At 41.5% G+C, this 25,779-nt stretch overlaps 1 protein-coding gene across 1 annotated transcript; it reads left to right on the forward strand.

Moving 5' to 3' along the window:
• The first annotated feature begins 5,517 nt into the window (after positions 1-5,517).
• PGK1 (phosphoglycerate kinase 1) lies at positions 5,518-25,249 on the forward strand. The gene is made up of 11 exons (XM_059157238.1): positions 5,518-5,709; positions 11,496-11,546; positions 14,144-14,299; positions 14,406-14,550; positions 18,017-18,120; positions 18,720-18,839; positions 22,019-22,133; positions 22,378-22,557; positions 23,833-24,010; positions 24,290-24,388; positions 24,766-25,249. The coding sequence occupies exons 1-11, from the start codon at positions 5,645-5,647 to the stop codon at positions 24,804-24,806; spliced, it is 1,254 nt and encodes a 417-aa protein (XP_059013221.1). The 5' UTR covers positions 5,518-5,644; the 3' UTR covers positions 24,807-25,249.
• The last annotated feature ends 530 nt before the right edge of the window (positions 25,250-25,779 follow it).

A 25,779-nucleotide genomic window follows, 5' to 3' on the forward strand; every position in this document is an offset into this window, starting at 1 on the left:
TCACTACATCTGTATCTTTGGGGTAAATACTTAGTAGTGCAATTGTTGGGTTGTAGGGTAGCTCTATTCACTCATATGTGGAACATATGCAATAACACAGAGGACAATAGTGGAAGAGAGGGAAATCTGAAGGAGAGGAAATCAGAGAGGAAGAGGAACCATGAGTGTCTATGGACCCCGGGAAACAAACTGAGGATTTCAGAGGGGAGGGGTTTGGGGGTGGGTAACAGGGTGATGGGTATTAAGGAGGGCATGTGTTGTGATGAGCACTGGGTGTTATACATAACTAATGAATGAACACTACATCAAAAACCAATGAGGTACTATATAGTGGCTAACTGAACATAATACAAAAATAAAACCTTTTCAGCCTATAAAAAAAAATGTATGTCAAGGTCAATCTTTACTTTTGAATCAGCATTGAGATTCTGTATTGTATTACCATTGTATTACTGTCCTGGATATGATTAGGTTATCTCTTGGCTGAGAGTAGCTGTTTGTTCTTATGTTCTTTCACAAGATGGCCAAGTGCCTAAAATGACTTTTCTTTGCAAGGAAGCTATTGAAAGCCTCTCTCAGAATTAGATCATCGAAGCAGAAAATCAATAAAGAAACAAGAGCATTGAATGACACATTGGACCAGATGGACCTCATAGATATATACAAAACATTCCACCCTAAAACAACAGAATACTCATTCTTCTCAAGTGCACACGGAACCTTCTCCAGAATAGACCACATACTGGGTCACAAATCAGGACTCAACCGATACCAAAAGACTGAGATTATTCCCTGCATATTCTCAGATCACAATGCTTTGAAACTGGAGCTCAATCACAAGGAAAAGTTCAGAAGGAACTCAAACACCTGGAAGCTAAAGACCATCTTGCTTAAGAATGCTTGGATCAACCAGGAGATCAAAGAAGAACTGAAACAATTCATGGAAACCAATGAGAATGAAGACACTTCGGTCCAAAACCGATGGGATACAGCAAAGGCGGTCCTAAGGAGAAAATACATAGCCATCCAAGCCTCCCTCAAAAAAATTGAAAAATCCAGAACACAGCAGCTGTCTCTACACCTTAAAGAACTGGAGAATCAACAACAAATCAAACCAACTCCACACATAAGAAGGGAAATCATCAAGATTAGAGCTGAGATCAATGAGGTAGAAACCAGAGATACAGTAGAACGTATCAATGAAACTAGAAGCTGGTTTTTTGAAAGAATCAATAAGATCGATAAACCATTGGCCACACTAATCCAAAAGAAAAGAGAGAAAGCCCAAATTCATAAAATTATGAATGAAAAGGGAGAGATCACAACGAACACCAAGGAAGTAGAAACAATCATCAGAAGTTATTATCAACAGTTATATGCCAATAAGCTTAGCAACCTAGATGAAATGGATGCATTCCTGGAAAAATATAAACTACCAAAATTGAACCAGGAAGAAATTGACAACCTGAATAGACTGATATCTAATAACGAGATTGAAGCAGTGATCAAAAACCTCCCAAAAAACAAGAGCCCAGGACCTGACGGATTCCCTGGGGAATTCTACCAAACCTTCAAAGAAGAAATAACACCTATTCTCCTGAAGCTGTTTCAAAAAATTGAAGCAGAAGGAAAACTTCCAGACTCTTTCTATGAAGCCAGCATTACCCTGATCCCCAAACCAGGCAAAGACCCTACCAAAGAGGAGAATTTCAGACCAATATCACTGATGAATATGGATGCAAAAATTCTCAACAAGATCCTAGCAAACAGGATCCAACAGCACATTAAAAAGATTATCTACCATGATCAGGTGGGATTCATCCCTGGGCTACAAGGATGGTTCAACATTCGCAAATCAATCAATGTGATACAACAAATTAATATGAAAAGAGAGAAGAACCACATGGCCCTCTCAATTGATGCAGAAAAAGCATTTGACAAAATCCAGCATCCGTTCCTGATTAAAACGCTTCAAAGTATAGGGATAGAGCGAACATTCCTGAACCTCATCTAATCTATCTATGAAAGACCCACAGTAAATATCATCCTCAATGGGAAAAAGCTTGCAGCCTTCCCATTGAGATCAGGAACAAGACAAGGATGCCCACTTTCACCACTCTTGTTCAACATAGTATTAGAAGTCCTAGCAATGGCAATCATACAACAAAGAGAAATAAAAGGTATCCAAATTGGCAATGAAGAAGTCAAACTCTCTCTCTTCGCAGATGACATGATTCTTTATATGGAAAACCCAAAGGACTCCACCCCCAAACTACTAGAACTCATACAGCAATTCAGCAACGTGGCAGGATACAAAGTCAATGTACAGAAATCAGTGGCTTTCTTATACACTAACAATGAAAATACAGAAAGGGAAATTAGAGAATCGATTCCATTTACTATAGCACCAAGAACCATAAGATACCTGGAAATAAACCTAACCAAAGAGGTAAAGGATCTGTACTCGAGGAACTACAGAACACTCATAAAAGAAATTGAAGAAAACACAAATAGATGGAAGACCATTACATGCTCTTGGATCGGAAGAATGAACATTGTTAAAATGTCTATACTGCCTAGAGCAATATATACTTTTAATGCCATTCCGATCAAAATTCCACCGGTATTCTTCAAAGAGCTGGAGCAAATAATCCTAAAATTTGCATGGAATCAGAAGAGACCCCGAATCGCTAAGGAAATGTTGAAAAACAAAAATAAAGCTGGGGTCATCACGTTACCTGATTTCAAGGTTTACTACAAAGCTGTGATCACCAAGACAGCATGGTACTGGCATAAAAACAGACACATAGACCAGTGGAACAGAGTAGAGAGCTCAGATATGGCCCCTCAACTCTAGGGTCAATTAATCTTCGACAAAATAGGAAAAAATATACAGTGGGAAAGAAACAGTCTCTTCAATAAATGGTGCTGGGAAAACTGAACAGCTGTATGTATAAGAATGAAACTCGACCATTCTCTTACACCATACAGAAAGATAAACTCAAAATGGTTAAAAGACCTCAACATGAGACAGGAATCCATCAGAATCCTAGAGGAGAAAACAGACAGTAATCTCTTCGATATCAGCCACAGCAACTTCTTTCAAGATACGTCTCCAAAGGCAAAGGAAACAAAAGCAAAAATAAACTTTTGGGACTTCATCAAAATCAAAAGCTTCTGCACAGCAAAGGAAACAGTCAAAAAAATAGAGAGGCAACCTACGGAATGGGAGAAGATATTTGCAAATGACAGTACAGACAAAAGGTTGATATCCAGGATCTATAATGAACTCCTCAAACTCAATACACATGAAACAGGCAAACATATCAAAAAATGGGAAGAAGATATGAACAGACACTTCTCCCATCAAGACATACAAATGGCTATCAGACACATGAAAAAATGTTCATCATCATTAGCCCTCAGGGAGATTCAAATGAAAACCACCTTACACCAGTTAGAATGGCCAAAATTAACAGGACAGGAAACAACAAGTGTTGGAGAGGATGTGGAGAAAGGGGAACCCTCTTACACTGTTGGTGGGAATGCAAGTTGGTGCAGCCTCTTTGGAGAACATTGTGGAGATTCCTCAAGAAATTAAAAATAGAGCTTCCCTATGACCCTGCAATTGCACTCCTGGGTATTTACCCCAAGGATACAGATGTCGTGAAAAGAAGGGCCATCTGTACCCCAATGTTTCTAGCAGCAATGGCCACGGTTGCCAAACTATGGAAAGAACCAAGATGCCCTTCAACGGACGAAAGGATAAGGAAGATGTGGTCCATATATACTATGTGGTCCATATATACTATGTGGTCCATATATACTATGGAGTATTATGCCTCCATCAGAAAGGATGAATACCCAACTTTTGTAGCAACATGGACGGGACTGGAAGAGATTATGCTGAGTGAAATAAGTCAAGCAGAGAGAGTCAATTATTTGTGGAACATAACGAATAGCATGGAGGACAAGGGGTGTTAGAGAGAAGGGAGTTGGGGTAAATTGGAAGGGGGAGGTGAATCATGAGAGACTATGGACTCTGAAAATCAATCTGAGGGGTTTGAAGTGGCGGTGGGGGGGTGGGATGTTGGGGTACCAGTTGGTGGGTATTATAGAGGGCACGGATTGCATGGAGCACTGGGTGTGGTGAAAAAATAATGAATACTGTTTTTCTGAAAATAAATAAATTGAAAAAAAATAAAAAAAAAAAAAGAAAGCTATTGAAACAAGGAAACTGAAGGACTCCATCAAAATCTGCTTTTATTCCTTCTCCTGTTTCGCTTAGTCCTAGGGCCTGCACCTCCACCTGACTTTAGACATGCCTTGTAATGTAGAGTATGTGCTCTTGGCAAGAGACAAAGAGCTAAGACTCCCTTGCTCTAAGGAATAACACCTTGTCTTTGTTCTAACCGGTTACTGGATGCCTGAGGGGACACATACACCAGGCAGTCACCCTCAATTAAAAACCCCAGGCCCCAAAGACAAGAGTGGCTTTTTTCCTTTTCAAGACCTCCAGATGATTCACCTGTACCTGTGTCTTTGATAACTCTTTAACTTCCTGCATCCTCGTGTTTGATGTCTACCCTCAGCATGGCCAAGGGCCCTCTTGTTTGCGCGCGAGGGACTCCCTATGGTTCCTAGGACTGTTCTGTAGGCATGCCTCTATCTGGTTTTTCTTTTCCAGGGAACCCCTAATGCTGTTTACAGTTCCAGCCAACTCTGCTAACGTGTGGGGCAGGGAGTCCCCATTTCCTGTCTGTATTACAGTATAATATGTATGGACTCTTCATCTGCCCTGCCTGCGTTTGAATCCACCACTTACAAGGTCTAAATCCCTAAGCAACCCACTAAAGCTCTTTCTCCATCATTTACTTAATCTGCAAAGTGAGGAAAGCAATACTTACCTCCGAGTTTTGTGACCATTATTAGTTTATATGTGAAAAATGCTATCTCCTTGTCATTAGCGTTGTGTCAAAACCAGAACAATTACAGAACACTTTTTATTTTAAGAGATGGGGACCTGGGCCTTTCCCGGATTCTGAGAGGTCTCAGTTATTAGCAGCCTTGCTTAGAATTCCATTTTGGGGAGCCAGGAAACCCAATTAGTTTTCCAGAGGGAAGCGCCTTTTGCATCAATCCTGGCAGGGTTTCCAAGAAATCCCTGGGGTTGGGGGGCGGTGCTTTTCTTCGGGCCATTGTGGCTGTGCTCCGCGCTGCAGCGGCTCCGTGCACCGGGGCGGAGGCCCGGGACCTCTCGCGCTCTCCTTGTCCGCCCGGAGGCGCCACCCCGAGCCCTTCCCCGCCCCCTGCCCACCCCGCGGCCCCGCCTCCTGCTCCCACCCTCGAGTCACGAAGGTCTGGGGCGGCTTGCTGCGTGCCGGACGTGACAAATGAAAACCGCACGTCCCACCAGTGTTCTCGCAGACAGACAGCGCCTCGGAGGCAATGGCAGAGTGCTGGCGCGTCGCGGCCGCGTCCAATAGCAACCGCCGGGCGCTGCGCGAGGGGGAAGGGGAGGAGCGGTAGGCGGGGCGGTGTGGCCCGGGCAGCTTTCCGCATTCCGCACGCAACTGAAGCGCTAGTCGGCCGCATTCTTCTCCACTGTTTCGGCTCTCAGCCTCGTGGTCCTTGTATTGCCAGGATGTCGCTTTCTAACAAGCTGACTCTGGACAAGCTGGACGTGAAGGGGAAGCGGGTCGTCATGAGGTAATTCTACACGTTTGCTCGTGCTTCTCTCAATGGCTTGGCCGCAGTCTATTCGGCCCGAGCCAACTTGCTTCCGCTCCTGCCCAAAGTTGCTCTTACTCGTCCGCTCGGCCCCGTGGGTTCTGAGCCTGCAGAGTGAGGCTTTCCACCATTGTGGCCGAGGCTTTGCCCCAATTTCACGGTTTCTGACCTCCTTGTCTTCACCCGGAAGGGGAGCCGTTTTTTGCCCTTTGCTGGTGGATCCACCGAGGAAGGGCTCAGTTCTGGCTCAAAAGACCCGTTTTGCCCTATTTCCTATTCCTGAAATGCAGTTCTGTCGCCTCCAGCTCCCACCAGGCGAGGTGAGGCCTAATGCTTAGCGTTCAAATCCCTAGGCCCCAAAGAAGGGACCTTGAAAGGTCATTTGGTTAGTTTCCCTTCCCCCACCGCCCTAGATCATCCTAGAGAGATGAGAAAAGGCACAGATTTCTAAGGTTCCTGCACAAAAGGGAGGTTTCCCCCAAAAGATGTTGATTTAGATGTTCAGGAGTAGGACCCCCTAAAACATGGAGGATGGGAGGAGGGGTGGGGCACAGTGAAGGATACTCTGCAGAGCTTATGTAACAGGCCTGTGCGCGGCACCGTTGGACTACAGGGCATGGGGTTTACATCAGAATGGTGAGACATACTGGCTAGTGTCGTGGTAGATCAAGGCATGGGTGCTTTTCCGTGCTGTTCCTCAGCCTCACCTCACAGAAAGCAAGAGAAGCAGGATAGTGGAGGTGAGGATGGGCTACACTTAGGTGTCTTTTACTCTGCACGTGTGGATCCTGGTCACTTACCATGGGACTTGTCCCTTAACATGCCAAAATTAGCAGTGTGGTGTATGGAGCTTTTACATTTATCATTTTGTAATGTGTGGTACATTTGCAAGCTAGGAGCAAAGTGCAGGACAGTTGGGTATGTAACTGATGGGTCGACTGTTGATAAACCTTGATAGGATCCAAGGGTGGCTTGTTTCCTGGGTGGCAGGGCTTGATTGATAGCCTTGTGCAGCCCTATCTTTTTTGGGAAGTGGTTGATAGATGGACAGGCATGTGAATGGTGTGATCCAGCCCCTTTGCCAATTTGGGCTGGTTCAAGTGAGGGCATCTTTTGGATATTAACAGACACACAAGGTTGTAGGGAATCTCCCTTCACCCTAGGCTTAAACATAGGAGAGCACTCTGAATTTCAGAACTGTGGGCACTGTAAAAGTTAATGCAGTTCTACCCTTTTCTCTGATTTTATCAGGGACACTTTTAGTTTTGCATGTCGCTGCCTCTGCCTTGTTGTGGAAATAGAAGAACTCAGTAGCTTATGGCCCTGAGAAACACTTAGTGTCTACATTTTCCCAAATGACCTAGTAGATGCAATCTGGATGTAGTAGTAATCAAAGCCATCCTAGTACTAGAAAAGGGCCTTTTCTACCCCTCAGGTGATCTTAAGAGAGGGGATAGATTCTGTGAAAAACAGGCCAGGTGGACATTGCCATGTGACTGGATTTTAGGTTTTTAAATTATCTCCTCCTATCTTTACTTCGCTCAATGCTGACCTGTCCAGATACACCTGCTGAAAGGCCAGAAGTGGGGCATCACGCTGGTCACCTTCCTGCAGTTGCAGTCTTGGGCTTTATCTTCTCAGGGGAACTGGTTTGAGGGATTAACTAGGCTGGCTGGGAGTGGGACTTGAGGTGGTGCTTATCTTTTCTCCCTCTGTACTTAATATGAAATACCTTGCTGTCCAAGGGCTCAAAGTTTCATTTAACACAGATTAACCTTGAGACCTGAAATGATTGGCCAGTTCTCTCTTGCTGTTGGAAAATTACCTGTCCAGGGTCACCAGACTAGTGAATTGGTGGCAGAGCTAGGACTAGAATTTGGGTCCCTTTGACTTCCAGCCAGGTCCTCTAAATACTCAAAAAGACTTTTCGTCTGCTGAAGGTTGCAATCAATATTTTTTCCCCTGAAATCTGGATAAATTCTGTTTATTTTGCCTGGGGACAGGGAGTTACTTTTTCTCTGATTGTTAATGTATCTCTTTTGAACAGAGTCAAATTTTGTGGGATTTTTTTGGAAGAGCCTAGGCAGCTATACCTTGTCAGCACAAATTTCTTTTTGTTTCAGTGCCTTTGTGTGGTGGTTGCTGGCAGTGTTTCAGAAATGGGGTCTCCTGAGTAATGGCTACTTCATTTGGTTCCTTTTCGTCCTGCAAAAGAGAACTCTGATGTCTCTGATGTTGGTGTTAGCCAAGTCTTAAGGATCCTGCTTTCAGTTGCCAGGGGGAAACAGATTGATTTGTTGAGGGAACTTTAGTCAGAAACCTCTGACTGGGTAATTACCAGGTTCCACCTCCATTTTTTTTTTGGATTCCAGCTGACTTTACCGCCTTTTCAGTATAACTTCCGGCTTATTTTTGCAATGTCATTTCCTTTCTTCCCAGCACGGATTGCCAGTCTTAACTCCTTTGGTGACTGGTGAAGCACTTCCCTTTTTGCTTGCTTCCTCCACCAGTCTTCTGTTTTAAACCTCACTGCTTTTCTCTAACCTGTTCTAACTTGTTAAGCAGCAGCTCTTGATGCAGTGGAAAAAGAAATGGAGAGGAAAAACTGAGCTGAGAAGTCCTTAAGACACCCATAATACCCCAGTCTTCCAGTTGGGGGCAGTGACCCAAGGGTGGGCATGGTACTTTTGAGAGCTTTTAATGGGAGTGGGCCTGGACCCCTGAGATTTCAGGTGACAGAGACTTGACTAAATCAGCGTTTTTAACAATTTGTTTTAAGATAATTACAGATTCACAGGAGGTTGCAAAGTTAGTACAGAGAAGTTTGTTCACTCAGTTTCCCCCAGAGGATACATCTTACAAAATTAAGGAGGTTGCAGAGATAGTACAGAGAAGTCTTTGTTCCCTCAGTTTCCTCCAGTGGATACATCTTACAAAATTAGAGTACAATATCAGAAGTAGGAAGTTGACATTGGGACAAAGTGTATAGTTCTGTGCTGTTTTATCATATGTATAGATCGGTGTAATTTCTACCACAAGTTACAAAACTTTTCTTTTAGTTTGAGAATCACCAAGACCTTCCTCTTTCTGCCTCTACAGAGTTATTCCCCTGCCCTCAACTCCATTCCAACCCCTGGTAACTACTGATCTGTTTCCTGCCCCTAAAGTTCTGTCATTGCAAAAATGTTACATAAGTGGTATCACAGTATATAACCTTTTGGGATTGGCTTTTTTTTCCCCACTCAGTTTAATGCCCTCTAGATTTATGCAAGTTGTCGCTTCTCTATATTGCTGAGTAGTACTTCATGATATGAATGTTGCACAGTTTGTTTAGCCATTCACCCTGTGATGGACATCCAGTTTGTTTCTAGTTTGGGGCTATTAACAAAGCTGTTGTGCACATTGAATATTCATGGACAGGTCTTGATATGGACAAATGCTGTCATTTCTCTTGGATTAATGCCTAGGAGTGAAATCACTGGATCATATGCTGAATTCCCAGACTGGTTTCCAAATCAGGCATGCTATTTTACATGAGTGATCAGTTTTCCTGCATCTTGACCAGCATTTGGTGTTGCCATTATTTTTTTATTTCAGCCATTCTGATAGCTGTGTAGTGAAATCTGAGTTCATGCCTGAAGCTAAGGCTCACCAGTGTTTCAGGGAAGTGGAAAAGGAAGGGGTACAGATTTTATATAGAATATAAGAAGTAGAATGTGTAAGCAAGGGCAGTTTCTGTGGCAGAGTCCTCAGGAAGGAGAAGCTAAAAACAGAGCTGTTGTTGAGAGTCTAGGAGGTCATGAAGGGAGGTAAAGCACAGGCAAAGAGAAGTCCAGTTCTCCTCAGTAAGGTGTGTTATATCAGCTTGTATAGCTGTCACAGATTCTTGACTATTTCTGCACATAGAATTTCCTCCCTGTAAGGGCTTGGGAGTAGGGATTACTGAAAAGGGTGGCTTGTGCTCAGCCTGTCGCCATTCGCCCTTTTGACCATGGGCCTTTCTGGGAGGCTGCAAGAGGGAAAATGACAACAAGTAATGGAATACTCTGTTCTCATCAGAATGTACTTGAAGGCTGGCAGGGGCTTTGTTTGGGATATTTATTTATTTATTTTTTAAAAAGATTTTTATTTATTTATTTATTTGACAGAGGGAGATCACAAGTAGGCAGAGAGGCAGGCAGAGAGAGAGAGGAGGAAGCAGGCTCCCCGCTGAGCAGAGAGCCTGATGCGGGACTCGATCCCAGGACCCTGAGATCATGACCTGAGCCGAAGGCAGCGGCTTAACCCACTGAGCCACCCAGGCGCCCTGTTTGGGATATTTAGAGAAGATGCTTAGAATCAGAGTTAGGTAGCCTGAAACTGAATAGAGTGTATTTCTTCAGAGGCATACTGCTTTTATTTTTGAAGACTTAATTAAAATGTTTGAATATAGACTTATTCCCTCAGCCCGTCTTTAGAAAGGCATCTCTTCAATGAGGTTGGTTGGAGTAGGAATATAGGAAATTGGTGGTCGTCTTTATAGGTCTAAGGATGTTGTAACTGTCGGCTAGGCCTCGAGCATTGGCAGCAGTCTTCTCCACTAGGTCATATCTTCCCATAGTCCCCTTAGCATGTGACTGTGCTAGCTTTTTTTGTAACAGTGGATTGTGTTTTCAAAGGCAGATTGATGCCTTTTAAAACACAAATTACATTTTGGAGAAGCATTAACACATACAATAGCTGCCATTTGTATGGCACTTATTGTGTACCAGGTACTCTTTTAAGCCCTTTACAGATCATGCTAACTCATTTAATTCTCACAGTAACACTCTGAGGTAGATACTAACCCCATTCTGCAGATGAGAAAGAAAGCATTTAAACAGGATCTTGGCAGGCAGCTCTTAGCCCCCTATCAACTAGCTATCACACATTGTTTTCAGTTAGATTGAAATAAGCTGGGCTTCCAAGGAGTACAGAAGGGGGAAGGAAATTATTGGTTCTTAAAAAATGGTAAAAGTCAGGTGAGAAAGGAGAGACTGCAGTAAATTACTTGCTTGTGCCATCCTGATCACTTCTCTGCTAAATTGCTTGTTTCTCAGGTAGGCAGGATCACATGTTCCGCCCTCTCCTCTCAGGTTTTATGAAAGAAGCTATCTTATTTTTATTGCCTGTGTTTTGCTTGAAGAGTACTTTTTTTTTTGGTCATGAGGCCCCAGGCTTTCTCCAGAAAGAATGATAATCTGTTGATATGTTTTATTTTTTTTCTTTTGAGTGATACTAGTTAGCTTCACTAGGACCCAGAAATAATATCAAAGGAATCACAATCAAGATAATGTTCCTTAATTACCCCTTACCCATTCAGCCTCCATTATTAATTACATACTGTCATACTAGGTCCACATGAAACTCTTTTTAGGTGGAACTGGTTTTCCAGGTTTTGAGGGCTAGTTCCTGTGAAGTCAGGTTTGTTATTTTAAAAAATTTGTCTTATAGAGTGTAAGATACATACCTAAAAGGACACAGATCATAAGCTCAAAGAATTATCACAGAATGAACACATTTGTGTAATCACCCAGGTCAAGGAATACAAGACAACCCCAGAAGCACCTTCTGGTCCAGTCCTCTCTCTCCCTCCTCCCACCGGCCTCCCCATGGCTAACCACTGTGTCTTATAATACCACTGATGATTATTAAGGTGGTTTTTGAACACCCATCATATTTAACTGGTTCACTAAAAATGCTTCTCCTAATCTTTGAGGAAATCTGAAACTTTGCTTCTTTTTTAGAGTGGACTTCAACGTTCCTATGAAGAACAACCAGATAACAAACAACCAGAGGTAAGGTCTCTGCTAAAACTTGAGTTTGGCTTAAGATGTGTGTGCCTGTGGGTATGTAGGATGAAATGGTTTTCCTTTTTTAGTGTAGAACTGTGTAGTAGCTTAAGCCATATATAGTCTTGGCCTTCCACAAACCCACTATGTGGTCTGCTTTCTTAGGAGAATGTAGAAATTGAAAAAAGTCATTTTAAGTGATTTATTTTCTCTCCCTATTTTTTGAAAATGTGAAGAATTTTTTTTTATTTTTAAAGAATATCAGAGCTGGCATTTGCTTCCCTTGCAAAATGAAGAACTCTGCAAGAGGATTTTTTAATATTAGTAATTTAAAGCTTATATGTATTTTTACAAGCCTTTCCATTCCATATGGCTCAGGTAAAATCAGTTTTGGGGAATTCTGATACAAGGGAAAAGATTTCAGAAGTAGTATTTTCAGTCAGTTTAGGCTATTCTAAATATCTTGACTCCAAAATCAAAAGCAGAAATTTTAAGTGATCGTACACTCTTGCTTTTGACTAGATTGTAAAAAAAGGTTTAATTTTAAATTCCAGATGAGGGGTTTGAGCTGGAAAGGTGTGCTTTCCAATGATCTAGAGCAGTGTTGTCTAATAGAAATAGAATATAAGCCACATATAATACAGAATTTTCTAGTTGCCACATTAAAAAGGTAAAAAGAAGTGGGTAAACTTAATTTTAAGTAATACGTTATATTTAATTCAGTTAAGTCCAAAATAATCATTCAGGAGTTATTCAGTAAAAAATTAAAGGGACATAAAAATTTTTTGGTGTTAAGTCTTCAAGATCCAGCATGTATTTTCACCAAGCACATCACCATCTGGACTAGTCATTATTCCTAGTATTGAAGAGGCACACATAGCTAATGGCTGCCTTATTGTACGGTCTAGGTCTAGACCCAGAACATTTTCAGATACTGGTCCCAGGGTAGAGACTGGCATTTTCCCTGCTGCAGTATAGTGGAAGGTCTGTGTTTTGTACAAGGCATCTCTTTTTTCATTATTTTCTGCAGCACACAGAAGAAATTGGAAATATGCCTATCAAGGTGTTTTATGAATTAAAAGCAGAGAAGCAGATCTGAGTACATTTTTTCATTTTCAGAAATCCATGGAGTTAACAGAAGGAAGCATTAAAAATAATAGAACTTGCTGATAAGGGATATCCCTGAAGAATAATTTGTTTCTTTGGGCAAACTTTGTGCCTAATGAAGGTTTCTTCTTTATTTGGTGTTAGTGAGTTTTTATATATGTCAAATAGCATAAGATATTTTAGAAACCTAACTTGGTTTTTATCAGTCACCTTATCAGAGATTTCCCTGGTCACCCTATCTAAAATCCCCTTCACTGGGGCACCTGGGTGTCTCAGTGGGTTAAAGCCTCTGCCTTTGGCTCAGGTCATGGTCCCGGGGTCCTGGGATCGAGCCCCACGTTGGGCTCTCTGCTCAGCGGGGAGCCTGCTTCTTCCTCACTCTCTGCCTGCTTCTTCCTCACTCTTGCCTGCTTCTCTGCCTGCTTGTGATCTCTGTCAAATGGATAAAATCTTTAAAAAATCTTCAAAAAAAAGACTGGCAAAAGTGGAAAGTTAGTATCAAGGTTATGACAAAAGTTTGACATGTTTAAAGGAAGTTTAATAATTTTTTAGTTAAACTGTAGTGTAGATAATATGACATTATTTAAACCATGTTCTATATAATGTATTTTTTCCTACCAGGAAATGTGCCTTAGCATCTATAATGGGTGGAGAAAAGTTACTACACATTTTTAAGTTTTTTCCTGTATTTCCTTTAATGGTGTCAGGATTGGGGAATTTTAGATTTCTTCCTCAATCAGATAAGAGGGATGTTTGAGGGGTCCCCAAGACACCTTTATAACTTAGTGATTCACTAGAAGGACTCACAGGACAGGATGACAGGATGTAGCATAGAGTTATCACTGCCAAAGTTTATTATTACAGGGTACATGACAAGATCAGCAAGGGGAAAAGACACATAAAATCTGGAGAAATCTATGCATGGGCTTCCAGTGCTCGCCTTTCAGCCGTGGAAACTGCAGAAGTTGCATGCACTATTTTCGCCCAGTGAAGCTATTAGAGATTTGGCTTCTAAGATTTGTACTGGGAGCTGGTCAGTGGGTACCCTCTGCATTGGAACCAACAAAATTCTAGACTATTAGAAGAAAGCACGTTTTCAGTATAAATCACTTCTTACAGTCTTGGAGCAGTGTCCATTAGAACAGCACATGTCAGATTTGAGGGATGACTTGGAAGCCGGGTTCCCAGACACTGGCCAAGGGCCAACCTTGCAAGCAAGTCCTTCTAAAGATAGCAGCTTCAGTCCTGCTCTGGTAGGTCTCTGCATAAGTGGCAAAATGTGATGAGATTGAATAATCCTTGGTGGAGGGTTGGCATCATAACTGACTTCTTCCTTTGAACCTGAACCTGAGGACCATCACTGAGTTCCCAACAGTAAATCTGAGGGAATTTAGAAAAGAAAAGGGGCTTTATAGTTCATGAGGCCATAAATAAAACCATTCCCACTAATTCCTAGGAGTAACCTTGATCTATCCCGTGTCTCTTTATTGTTGCAGAATCAAGGCTGCCATCCCAAGCATCAAATTCTGCTTGGACAATGGAGCTAAGTCAGTTGTTCTTATGAGCCATCTTGGCCGGCCAGATGGTGTCCCCATGCCTGAGAAGTACTCTTTGGAGCCAGTTGCTGTAGAACTTAAATCTCTGCTGGGCAAGTAAGTGCCAGACTCTGGAGCTGGTAGACTCTTGACAGTAGATGCTGTGAAGCATGTACTGGTTCTTTCAGACTTTTCAGTTGTCTCCATCTCCTGCTCTCCCCAGGGATGTTTTGTTCTTAAAGGACTGTGTGGGCCAAGAAGTGGAGAAAGCTTGTGCTAACCCAGCTGCTGGGTCTGTTATCCTGCTGGAGAACCTTCGCTTTCATGTGGAGGAAGAAGGGAAGGGAAAAGATGCTTCTGGGAATAAGGTAGGGCCTGTGACTTCAGACATTATTAGGGGTGAGGGGGACTGGGTCCCTGAGAGATTGAAGAATAGAGGTAGATCATGTTTATTTTTTCCTTAGATATCTCTTTATTGAAGTATAGCATAAGTACATATATATGAGATAAGGTTTATGTTTATTCATATAAAGGTTATTCATACATAATGAATATTCATATATGAATAAATTAAAATAACCTTTTATTCATATATTAAGGGTTATTTTAATATACATGAAAATCTTTAAATGAATATGAATATATAGGGGTATATATGAATATATATTCAAGCTATGCATTTATACAAATTTATTTATTTATATCTATCTATCTATAGATGCATGACTTGATAAATTATCAGAGTACACACACACCTGCTATGTAACCACCACCTGGATCAAGGAATAGAATATTGGCTAGCATCCCAGAAGCCCTTCTCATGCTCAGATGCTTTGTAATACCTTTGAAAAATATGTGAATACCATTTGGGTATAAGAGTATTCAGTGGATGTGCTTTTGCAGTTGTTACTTTGTTCCCCACTTGGCCTATGATACATGAGGATTTTTTTTCCCTGACAGTGTGTGGTAATCCTAGTTGAAGGGTAGCCAATGATTGCCAAGTGCTGAGAGCAGATAGCAGATGTTCATAGGCACTTGTTGGGGGTGGGTGTCCATGCTGTACCAGGGGTTCTTCCTGCAGAGCCAGTTTCAGATTTTTTTTCCATCAAGGCTGGAACAGTTTTTCTAAGCAACAGACCATGGTGTTTTATAGAAGGACAGTAATATTCTTATTTAAAAGGGGGATTAATTTAATAGTTGAGCTTGGCACTCTTAAAACCATAAATTGAAATTTAGTGTGATAGAATTGGGATTTCCTTATAAAAGAATTAAGTGAGCAGAAAAAGTACTTTGTACTAAGTCAAGTGGAAAGGGACTCTGGGAAAATTGTAGTTGGGCAAATGATGGTCATGATGCTACTGCCTTGGATTTGAGACATTTTTTATGAAGTATAAAATATTTTTTTGAATTCCCTTTAAAATAAGGAAGTGCACATGTTGTCATCATTTTATAAAGAAATTTAAGTTTCCAAAAGGCAGTCATTTTACTGAAGTTAGAGGCAGTAGTGGTGTTGCTGGACTTTATATATAGCTCAGTCCATTAGATCAGTAAACTACTTCTATAAAGGATCAAACAGTAAAATACTTAGGCTTTGTAGGCAGTATAGTCACAACTGCATATGGTCTCTGTTGGAATTGCTCAACTATGCTGTTGTCATGCCAAAGGGACCACAGAAAAAACCCACCCAAAACAAAAATTAAAGAGCAACCATAGATAATCCACAAAGTAGATTACTATGATGTGACAGCCAGAATTCAAATATTAAATGATAAAGCTGGCTCTTTGAGGATGATGTAGGATTTGCCTATGGGTAAAAGAGAAGCTGAAGTCATCCTTTAGAACTTTCTACCCTTAGGTGTTTTGTGTCTTGGGGAATAAGATTCTTTGAAGCTGGGGCGCCTGGGTGGCTCAGTGGGTTCAAGCCTCTGCCTTCAGCTCAGGTCATGATCCCAGGGTCTTGGGATTGAGCCCCACATAGGGCTCTCTGCTCCACGGGGAGCCTGCTTCCTCCTTTCTCTCTCTGCCTGGCTCTCTGCCTACTTGTGATCTCTGCCTGTCAAATAAATAAATAAAATCTTAAAAAAAAAGAAAGATTTTTTGAAGCTAGTATCTCAGTCTCCTGTTGTGCTTCTGGTGTTTCTTAAGGTCATGGAGTACCTGCTTACAAGCAGTTTCTTTTCTTAGCACCTTAGGCCCTGGTCTTGCCTTACCCTGCCTTTGGCATAATCTTGGTACAGTGGTAGGAGTCAGGTGCTGATCTCAAATTTGGTGCCTGTTAGAGTGAAACTCACTTGCACAGACTCTAGGACTTAGAAATGGTAGCAGATTGAGACAAAACCACCTATTCAGGAAGTGATGAACTAACAGTTCTAGTCTGTGACATTTTTAGTTAACTTTACATTTAGTGTCCATTTAGTGCTTGGAATTTCTTGAGCCAGTAATAAGTTCAGAATAGATTTAAAAAAAAAAAAGCAAGGACATAAAATAACTTCCTTTTTCCAGTGTGCCCACATTGGTCTTTTAGGAATATTTTCTTTCTTCTAGTTATTGGTAGAACAAAACTGAGAAGTGGGTTCTGGTTATTAATTTCTGTAGTGCCTGTTTCATGAAGAGCTTGTTTGCCCCATTTTTCCTTTGACAGTTCTTTAAGGGGTTATCATGCCTTTTTAATAGGTGGGAAGATTTCAGGGACAGAGATCTATTTGCCAAAGGTTACACAGTGAATTAGTGTTGGAGTTGGGCCTAGAACCCAGGTGTTCTGCCATTTGGGCAGTATTTTCTTAACACAGATTATCTTAGTCACCAGTGGCAGATACTATTCCATTCTGGAAAGATTATGTAGGTTCTACAGTCTTTAGTTTTAGCATTAGAAGGTCATTCTTAAGGTCATTAGAAGAAAACCCCTGTTATTTGTGGCAACCTCCTTCACCTTGAAATGTAGGAGGATGGGAGTGGGCAGTGACTAAAAGGAACATTAGTTCTGTCCTGTATATTTTTCTGTGATGTGTTCCCCCGTGCATCTTTGCTTGGTTTCTTTCTGGAGGTTTTTGTTCATCCTGCCATCCTGCTTTATGTCCCCTTTTAGGTGGGGGGTATCCTGGAGAGTGAGCAGACATTTCAAAGCCATAGTGTTTTACTACTACTTTGTTTCTCTTTTTTTGGAGAAGTGTATTTCTTGTTTTCTTAGATGCTTAACTTCTAGGGAATGTTACATAGAATATATAGAATTATATATATATATATATATATATATATATATATATATATATATATTCTCTCTCTATCTCTATTTTTTTTCTATCTCTCTTTCTCTCTCTCTCTCTCTATATATGTTCTTTTCTGTTGCGATGTTTCCACCTGCCTTCTCTGTTCCAGCCTCATGAAGAATGTGTGTGAGGGCCACTTTCCCTTTGGAGAAAGGCCTTGGTAGCTAGAAGCTTGGGTCAAGTATAATCCTAACTTTTGCAAGGAGAATATGTTGAAATGAGGCTATGAGGCAAGCAAGCTAAGGAAAAGAAAAGATAATCTTAGGACTTGGGGAGAGGTCAGTGGGTTGTGATTAGCTTTGTGTGATTAGAGGTTAAGCCATGGTTAGGAATCTTCTTTGCAATTTGAGGCAGGATGAAGGAGAGCAGAATGTAGAAGGGACCAAAAGACCTAGAATATTTGGAAGAGGAAATAGATTCTGTTTCTAGTTGTACAAATTGCTGTCGCACTGACTCTGGGTCTTAGAGATACTCAGGAGGACTCTTGGTATGAAATGCCTTTACAGTTGTCTTCTTGGAGCCATCAACATTTTCTGTGTTGGTTTTCTTTCTTTTTTTTTCCCTGCAGGTTAAAGCTGAGCCAGCCAAAGTAGAAGCCTTCCGAGCTTCCCTTTCCAAGCTAGGAGATGTCTATGTCAATGATGCTTTTGGCACTGCTCACCGAGCTCACAGGTACTAAGAGTCTTTTTTGACATTGAGCTAGGAGGAGTATCCTCTGTTTACTCAAGCAGCCCAAGCTCTCAGAACATCACACTTTGAGCTTCTATCTCTAATTGGAGCTGCCAGTTAAGACTGTGGTTCCTGTGAATATTCTTGGTCCTTATTGAGGAAATAAAAGGGAAAAATGTGAAGAATTGTGAATCTTTTTGTTGAGCTTCAGGAAGAGGTTGCTCTTAGGAAATTTCAGGTAGAGCCCTCCCTTTGTTAACATTGTAAGGTCAGAATCTTACGCTGGAAGCAAAGTGAGGAGTCTTTGGCCATTAGCTAACTGGCTGATTGTTTATTATGGTTAAACCCTTGACTTGAAGACTTGAGTTGTGTTTCTCCAATCCTACTCAAGTTTGTTGCTTTTTACTTGTTCCTCTAGGCTGTGCCCTGTTAGTCAAAAACCTTGTTTTGTACCTCCATATTTTTGTTGGAATTTAGGGATGAAAACCGTGGTCTCCTGGAATCTCAGAAGTGAAGGTATTTCAGCGATAAGGAGATGGACTCTAGAATTGGGAGAATTGTTAAAGATTGACCAAAATTGCAGTGTCTCTGGTCTTTTCTAGCTCCATGGTGGGAGTCAGTCTGCCACAGAAGGCTGGAGGTTTCTTAATGAAGAAGGAGCTGAACTACTTTGCCAAGGCTTTGGAATGCCCAGAGCGACCCTTCCTGGCCATCCTGGGCGGGTATGAAGAACTCTTCAAGATCATGCTTTAAATAGCATGTTTGCCTGGTAGTAGGCCATGACTTGCGTGGCTTATTATGGTCCGAAAGCATAATCGGATGGGGTAAATAAGGAGAGTTTAATAAAGAGACTATGTACAAATGTGTGGGTAGGGTTCAGGGACACCCAGAAAGTACAGCTTAGTAGTGTGGGGCCAGCAACAGCTCTCACCTTCCCTAGGCCTGAAGGGACAAAAGGGAAGGAATGGTTACCAAAATCCAGGGCCCTCTGAGAGAAACTGTAGCCTTGTTCAGGGAATATAGGGATAGACAGGGAGGCATCTGGCAAGGAGGGAGCCAGGGGAAGAAATACTCTGATCTCCCTTCAGTCTTCTATTGATGTTCCCCCTACCTCGCCCCCTCCCAGTTGCCTACAACCCAACTGGAAGCCCGAGGGCAAGTGATGTGCCTTCATGCAGGTCAGACTCCTAGGACAAAGCAGGGCCAAGAAGGACAGCAAGTGGTTTTGGAGGGAAGAATGGGAAAGATTGACCATAGGTGCTCATCTAACAATTTCTGAAGCACTTGAGTCTTCCATGTTCATACAGTCTGGCAAGAATAACTACGAACATCTTTTCATATGTATGTATTTAATTTATCATTTAGAACTAATTTCTCCAGATTATATACCTTTTTACAGTTTTTCCTGTGGAGAAAGGTACCACGTGGAGAATGATATTCCAGTGGCTTAGTTAGAATAGAAATTTCAGAATTGCAGGTTAAGAGTCTAGGAAGAGAAATTTTAGAGTGGGGTTGGGGACCTAGTGCTGCTTGAATAAGAGGACTTGCTATCACTTGGATATCGAGGTAGCACCCTCTTTATGGCTGAATGCTACTGGCCCTTCTATAAGCATGTTTGTTTTTCCCCATGTGATTGAACACACTCAGCATTTTCCTATGAAAGCTTACTCTGGAGTTGGATGTCAGTTTCAGGTAGCATAGTTCTTCAGGATTCATGAGCCCAGTATCAGGGTCCTAAAAATAATTCAGGTGGGTATAGGTTGTTTTCTGCATTCTAGAAGCGTTGCCCCTCTTGTGCACTGTGTTACAAAGGTCAGACTCTCATTCTCATCTCTGGAGATAAGGATTCGAGCTGCTTTTGCTTTACATCCTTCTGTAGATCTGGAATATGTGAGTACCACCTAGTGGTAACCATCAGATTTAAGGCTTAGCTGGAAATAACTGTTTGTGGGAAGTTGATGTGGAGGGGTTTTTTTTGGTGTGGTGTTCTTGTTTTTGCCAGCTTTCTTCCAGTGTAGTCTTAGACCAGTAACAGTTTTGGGGCAAATTTTAACATTTTATTAAAGAAAACATTATTGTGGAAACATTGAACCATATACAGAAGTTGAGAGAACAGTATAATAAGCCCCCAGACACCTAGTACACTGCTTCACAATCACATTTTTTATCAGGAGTGCTTTTAAGCAAGTCTTAGACATAATTTCACTTAGTAGTACTGTATGTATCTCATAACTGATAAAGAGATTTCTTTTAAATAACCACCACGTTATAGCTAACATATTTTAACAGCTTCGTTTGTCATCTAATATCTAGTCTGTATTCAGAAGTTCTTTGTCATCTCAGAAATGTCATTTTATAATTGGCTTCATGGAGTAAGGATCCATATGAAGTTCATGTGTTGTATTTGGTTGTTAGGCATTTTCTGTTCTGTAATAGTCCCTTTTTCTTACTATTTTCTTTACATGATTTGTTGAAGAATCAGGGCATGTGAGGTGTAGAGTATCCATCCCACATTTAAAAAAAAATTAAAAAAAAAGATTTTTATTTATTTGACAGAGATCACAAGTAGGCAGAGAGGCGAGCAGAGAGGGGAAGCCGACTCCCTGCTGAGCAGAGAGCCCGATGTGGGGCTCGATCCTAGGACTCTGGGATCATGACCTGAGCCGAAGGCAGAGGCTTTAAACACACTGAGCCACCTGGGCGTCCCATCCCACATTTTTTAAACATTGATATATTTTAGAGAGAGCATGCGAGTGCATGCACAAGCAGGAGGGACAGAGGGAGAGAGAATTTGAAGCCGACTCTGTGTTGAGCACAGAGCCTGACTCTGGGCTCGATCTCATGACCCTGAGATCATGACTGGAGCTGAAACCAAGTGTCAGATACTTAACTGACTATGCCACCCACGTGCCCTGGCCTGGGACAGTTTTGAGTGGGTTCGGGGAATCCCATAATTAATAGTCTTGCTCAGGTACAACTAGCTGTCTTGACTCTGGTTTTTGTGGGGAGAAGGGGCAAAGTAGAGATGTATTTGGGTATCATGGTTTCTATAGATAGTAGTAGGTATTCTCAGTTCTTTTGGTCTAGAACCACACTATTAAGGGGTTTTCTTAGAAACAGATTGGACTTTTGGGTTGAAGAAACATAGGGCGTTAGCCAGTACTTTTTTTGTTTACAGTTTTTTTTTTTTAAATCCAGTTAGTTAACATACAGTGTAATATTGGTTTTAGGTGACTTAGTGATGCATCACTTACGTGCACAGCCAGTTCTCATGATAACAAGTGCCCCCCTCCTTACCCATTATCCATTTAACCCATCCCCATACCCACCAACCCTCAGTCTGAGTCTGTTTTATGGTTTGCCTCTCTTTTTTTACCCCTTGTGTTCATCTGTTTTGTTTTTTAAATTCCACATACAAGTGAAATCATACGGTATTTGTCTTTCTCTGACTGACTTGACTTCACTTAGCATAATAACATTCTAGCTCCATCCATATTGTTGAGCAGTGGCAAGGTTTCTTTCTATGACTGAGTAATAGTCTGCTGTGTGTGTGTGTACACCACAGATTCTTGATCCATTCATCAGTCGATAGACATTTGGACCTTTTCATAACTTGGTTATTATTGACAGTGCTGTTAAACATTGGGGCATGTGTATCCCTTTGAATCAGTATTTTTGTGTATTTTGGGTAAATATCTAGTACAATTGCTGGATCATAGAGTAGTCATATTTTTAACTTCTGCAGGAGCTTTCATACTGTTTTCCAGAGTAGTTAGCCAGTACTTTTGTCACTTGTGGGACATTTCTCTGTGCCTTGATGTAAAAACTCAGACACTATATAATATCACTTCCTTAGTCCACCATTTATTCTTTTGTTGATGATTCTTGCTTTCTCTTCTAGAGCTAAAGTTGCAGACAAGATCCAGCTGATCAGTAATATGCTGGACAAAGTCAATGAGATGATTATTGGTGGTGGAATGGCTTTTACCTTCCTAAAAGTGCTCAACAACATGGAGGTAGGATACCAGTGCCAAGTAGATATGAAGTGGTTCTCCATCAGAAGTAGCAGGTTACATAAATTTAAAAAGAAAACCAGCTTCTGACATGAGCCCTCGAAACTCCCATTTATTTTTTTTTTTTTGAAAGTTGCCTTTTGTCTTGGAATTGTTCCTTTACACTGCATTGTTGCTCCTGTCTGCTTTGTGAGTTAATCATGTTCTTAGTATAGAGGCTGATCTTTATTTTGGCTCCTGTGTATAGATTGGCACTTCTCTGTTTGATGAAGAGGGAGCCAAGATAGTCAAAGACCTGATGTCCAAAGCTGAGAAGAATGGTGTAAAAATTACCTTGCCTGTTGACTTTGTCACTGCTGAAAAGTTTGATGAGAATGCCAAGACTGGCCAAGCCACTGTGGCCTCTGGCATACCTGCTGGCTGGATGGTGAGTCAATAGGGTGGGTGGTGGTAGGAGTGTACAAAAGCATTTTAATTTCTTTCTTTCGTTCTTTCTTTCCTCCTTCCTTTTTTCCTTCCTTCCTTCATTCATTCATTCAACCAGCCAGCATTTTAAAAGAATCTCTACAGGAGATCCCTGTCAGAAAGGGCTCCAAATGCAGCAGCGAGGCCCTCCTCAGGAGAGAATCCATGGGGGGAAAAGCATGATTGCTGCTGTCTTCATCAGTAATAAGGGGGCAAAACTATGTTTTGTTTCTAAATTTATTTAGTATTTGTTGTTAAGACTTAACTATGTGCTGGGCTTGGTGCTAAATACTTTCATGATCTGGGCTGTTCTGGATTACGTTGTTACCTAAAAACCGTATAAGAACTCTTACATAAAAACATTAAGGGTAGCAGAAGTGTACTGATTATAAACAGGAAAAAAATGTATGTTATGTGTATATTAAAGACTAAATATTTCATTGTAGTGTTCGCCACGTATTATCATTGTAATAGCTGTATAAAGCTGTATCATGTTGACATACTAGTTTGCTTACTTGTGGGTATTATTCAGTGTTTCTCAAGAGTGTGGTTCTAAGAACAATAGCATCAAAAGATGGAAGTTTCTTGGCCCTATCCCAGACTTAATGTATCAGGAGCTCTAGAGGTTGGGCCCAGGAATTTTTTTGCTAGAACAATTCCTCTTGGTGATTCCAGTACATGCCAAAATTTGAGAACCACTGAATATAGATCATTGTCTCAACCTTGGCATTGTTGGCATCTCAGGTAGTTTGCTATGGGGTGTTGTCTTGCACATCACGTTGTTGGCATCTCAGGTAGTTTTGCTGGGGGGTGTTGTCCTGCACATCACAGGGTGTTGAGCGGCATCCCTGACTTCAGCCTCCTAGATGTCAGAACTATCTCCCTCCCAAGTTGGGACAACCAAAATATCCCCAGATACTGCTACAGGACCTCTGGGGAGGGATAGAAATGACTAGATGAAATGAAATGATAGAAAATGATAGAAAACTACTGATTCAGTTCTTCACAGTCATAGTGTGGTTAAGAATGTTTTTATCAAATAACCTGGTTTTCCCTTCCATTTGATATTCCATAAAGGATGTGAGCAGGTTTATACTTCTTAAGAATGAAGGGTGTCTTTTGGTTCTACAAGAAGCTGGTGTTCAGCCTTGAGTTCAGCTCTTGGTGAAGGTGGTGTTCATTACTTTCAGAGCAACTTTCTTGGTAGGTCATCTTCTATTTTAACTCCTCCCCTTAGGGCTTGGACTGTGGTCCTGAGAGCAGCAAGAACTACGCTGAGGCAGTTGCTCGGGCTAAGCAGATCGTGTGGAATGGACCCGTGGGCGTATTTGAATGGGATGCTTTTGCCCAAGGAACTAAAGCTCTCATGGATGAGGTGGTAAAAGCCACTGCCAGGGGCTGCATCACCATCATAGGTAAAGGGTGCTTTACAAAGTTAATGCCAGGGTAGTCTGGTAGAATTCTGATCAGAGGAAAGTTGAAGGGAAATGATGAACTTTTACTAGGTTTCTTGGTGCTGGTTGAGTCTTGAGAGCTGAACCAGTGTACATTTCTTGGAGGACCGGACCCTCTTAATGAGAGGGAATTGGGGGTTCATCATCTACCTTTTGGGCTTAAGAGCATATTGCCTTACAGTTTGGTGCCAGTCCTTTTTGTTTCCTTTCTCTATTTTTAACTTGGCTTTCATTCAACAGGTGGTGGAGACACTGCTACTTGCTGTGCCAAATGGAACACAGAGGATAAAGTCAGCCATGTGAGCACTGGGGGTGGTGCCAGTTTAGAGCTCCTGGAAGGTGAGATTCTTCCCTATTTGACTTGCTGGGGGGAAGGCCGGGGATTATGCAGTGACAGGTGGGTAGAATAGAGTGGAGATAGTATGTGGTATTGTCATTGGTGTTCATTATTACCTGGGCAGTACAAATGGAGGAACTTCAAATAACACTCCTGGCATCCATTTTGGGTGGGGAGGGGCAGAGAGGAAGACTTACTCCAGAGGGGTGACACTCTAATAGACCTGGGACCCAGAATGTGAAAGTTACCCAGATCTTGGTCATGTGTTCAAAGGAAGAGCAGACATGTTATTGGGACATGTTACTGGGAAGATAGGTGTATCTGGCTTAGTGGGTCTTGTAGTAATGCTGTCTGTGTATGTGTGCTTTCTCAAAAACAGGTAAAGTCCTTCCTGGGGTGGATGCTCTCAGCAGTGTTTAGTACTTTCCTGCCTTTTGGTTCCTGTGCCCAGCCCCTAAGTCAACTTAGTCCTTGCCGTATCTCTGCTTGGCATTAGCTAAAATCTTCCCCCATGTCAAGATTCAGCTAGTGGCCAAGAGGTGCAGCACCAGGAACCCTTAAGCAGTTGCACAGCATCTCAGCTCCTCTTTACTGCACCATGGATTTGCCTACATTCTTCAAGATCCCCTTTGAATTTCCTAGCAACTAAGCCATTATGCATTCTAGAGTGCATATATTTATATTTTGCCTGTTAAAAGAAAATGAGCTGTGTTAGCTTCTCTTTTTCAAGTAGCTTATTCTAACTAGCTTTGTCATTGTTTCGCTTCTCAGCATGGAAATAAGATGAAATTCCAATTATAGGTAGGTAGGGAGGCAAAGTTGGTGAACTATGAAATAAATAAAAGTATCCATTGAAACTGGGATTTTATTTTCCTGTCATACTTTGTTAGGGTGAGGACAGACTCTTAGGGAAAGGATTGAATCAATTACATTCTGAATGCAAGAAATGGGGCAGCATTGGTTGGGGAGGTAGGGGAGATTAGATAAATATCTACTCTTTATTGAGGGCATACTTTATGACAGATAATGTGACAGGTGCTTTACATTTTATTTTTATCTGTTAAAAACACATGACCATATTTGAAAATAAAACAGTTAAGGCTTACAACAACAAAATAGAGGCTTCATCCTCTTCCTCACATTTTCCCATTCCCCAGAGATTTTTACCTCTTAGGTTTTTTTGGGCATTCACCCTCCCTGTTTCTAAGTCACATACTTAACACTTTCAATTTCTTGATGTTTATAAAAAGCTATATATCAGTTTCCTACATGGAAAGATTGAGCTCTCTCTGTCCTCTGTTCCACATATACTCCCCTTCTTCATTTTGCCCCAGTATAGTTCTGTTAAAGATTAGGTGAGTAGTCTGTATTGGGATTATGAATACTCTTCACA

The sequence above is a fragment of the Mustela lutreola genome, chromosome X (assembly GCF_030435805.1).
Source record: "Mustela lutreola isolate mMusLut2 chromosome X, mMusLut2.pri, whole genome shotgun sequence".
Lineage (NCBI taxonomy): Eukaryota > Metazoa > Chordata > Mammalia > Carnivora > Mustelidae > Mustela > Mustela lutreola.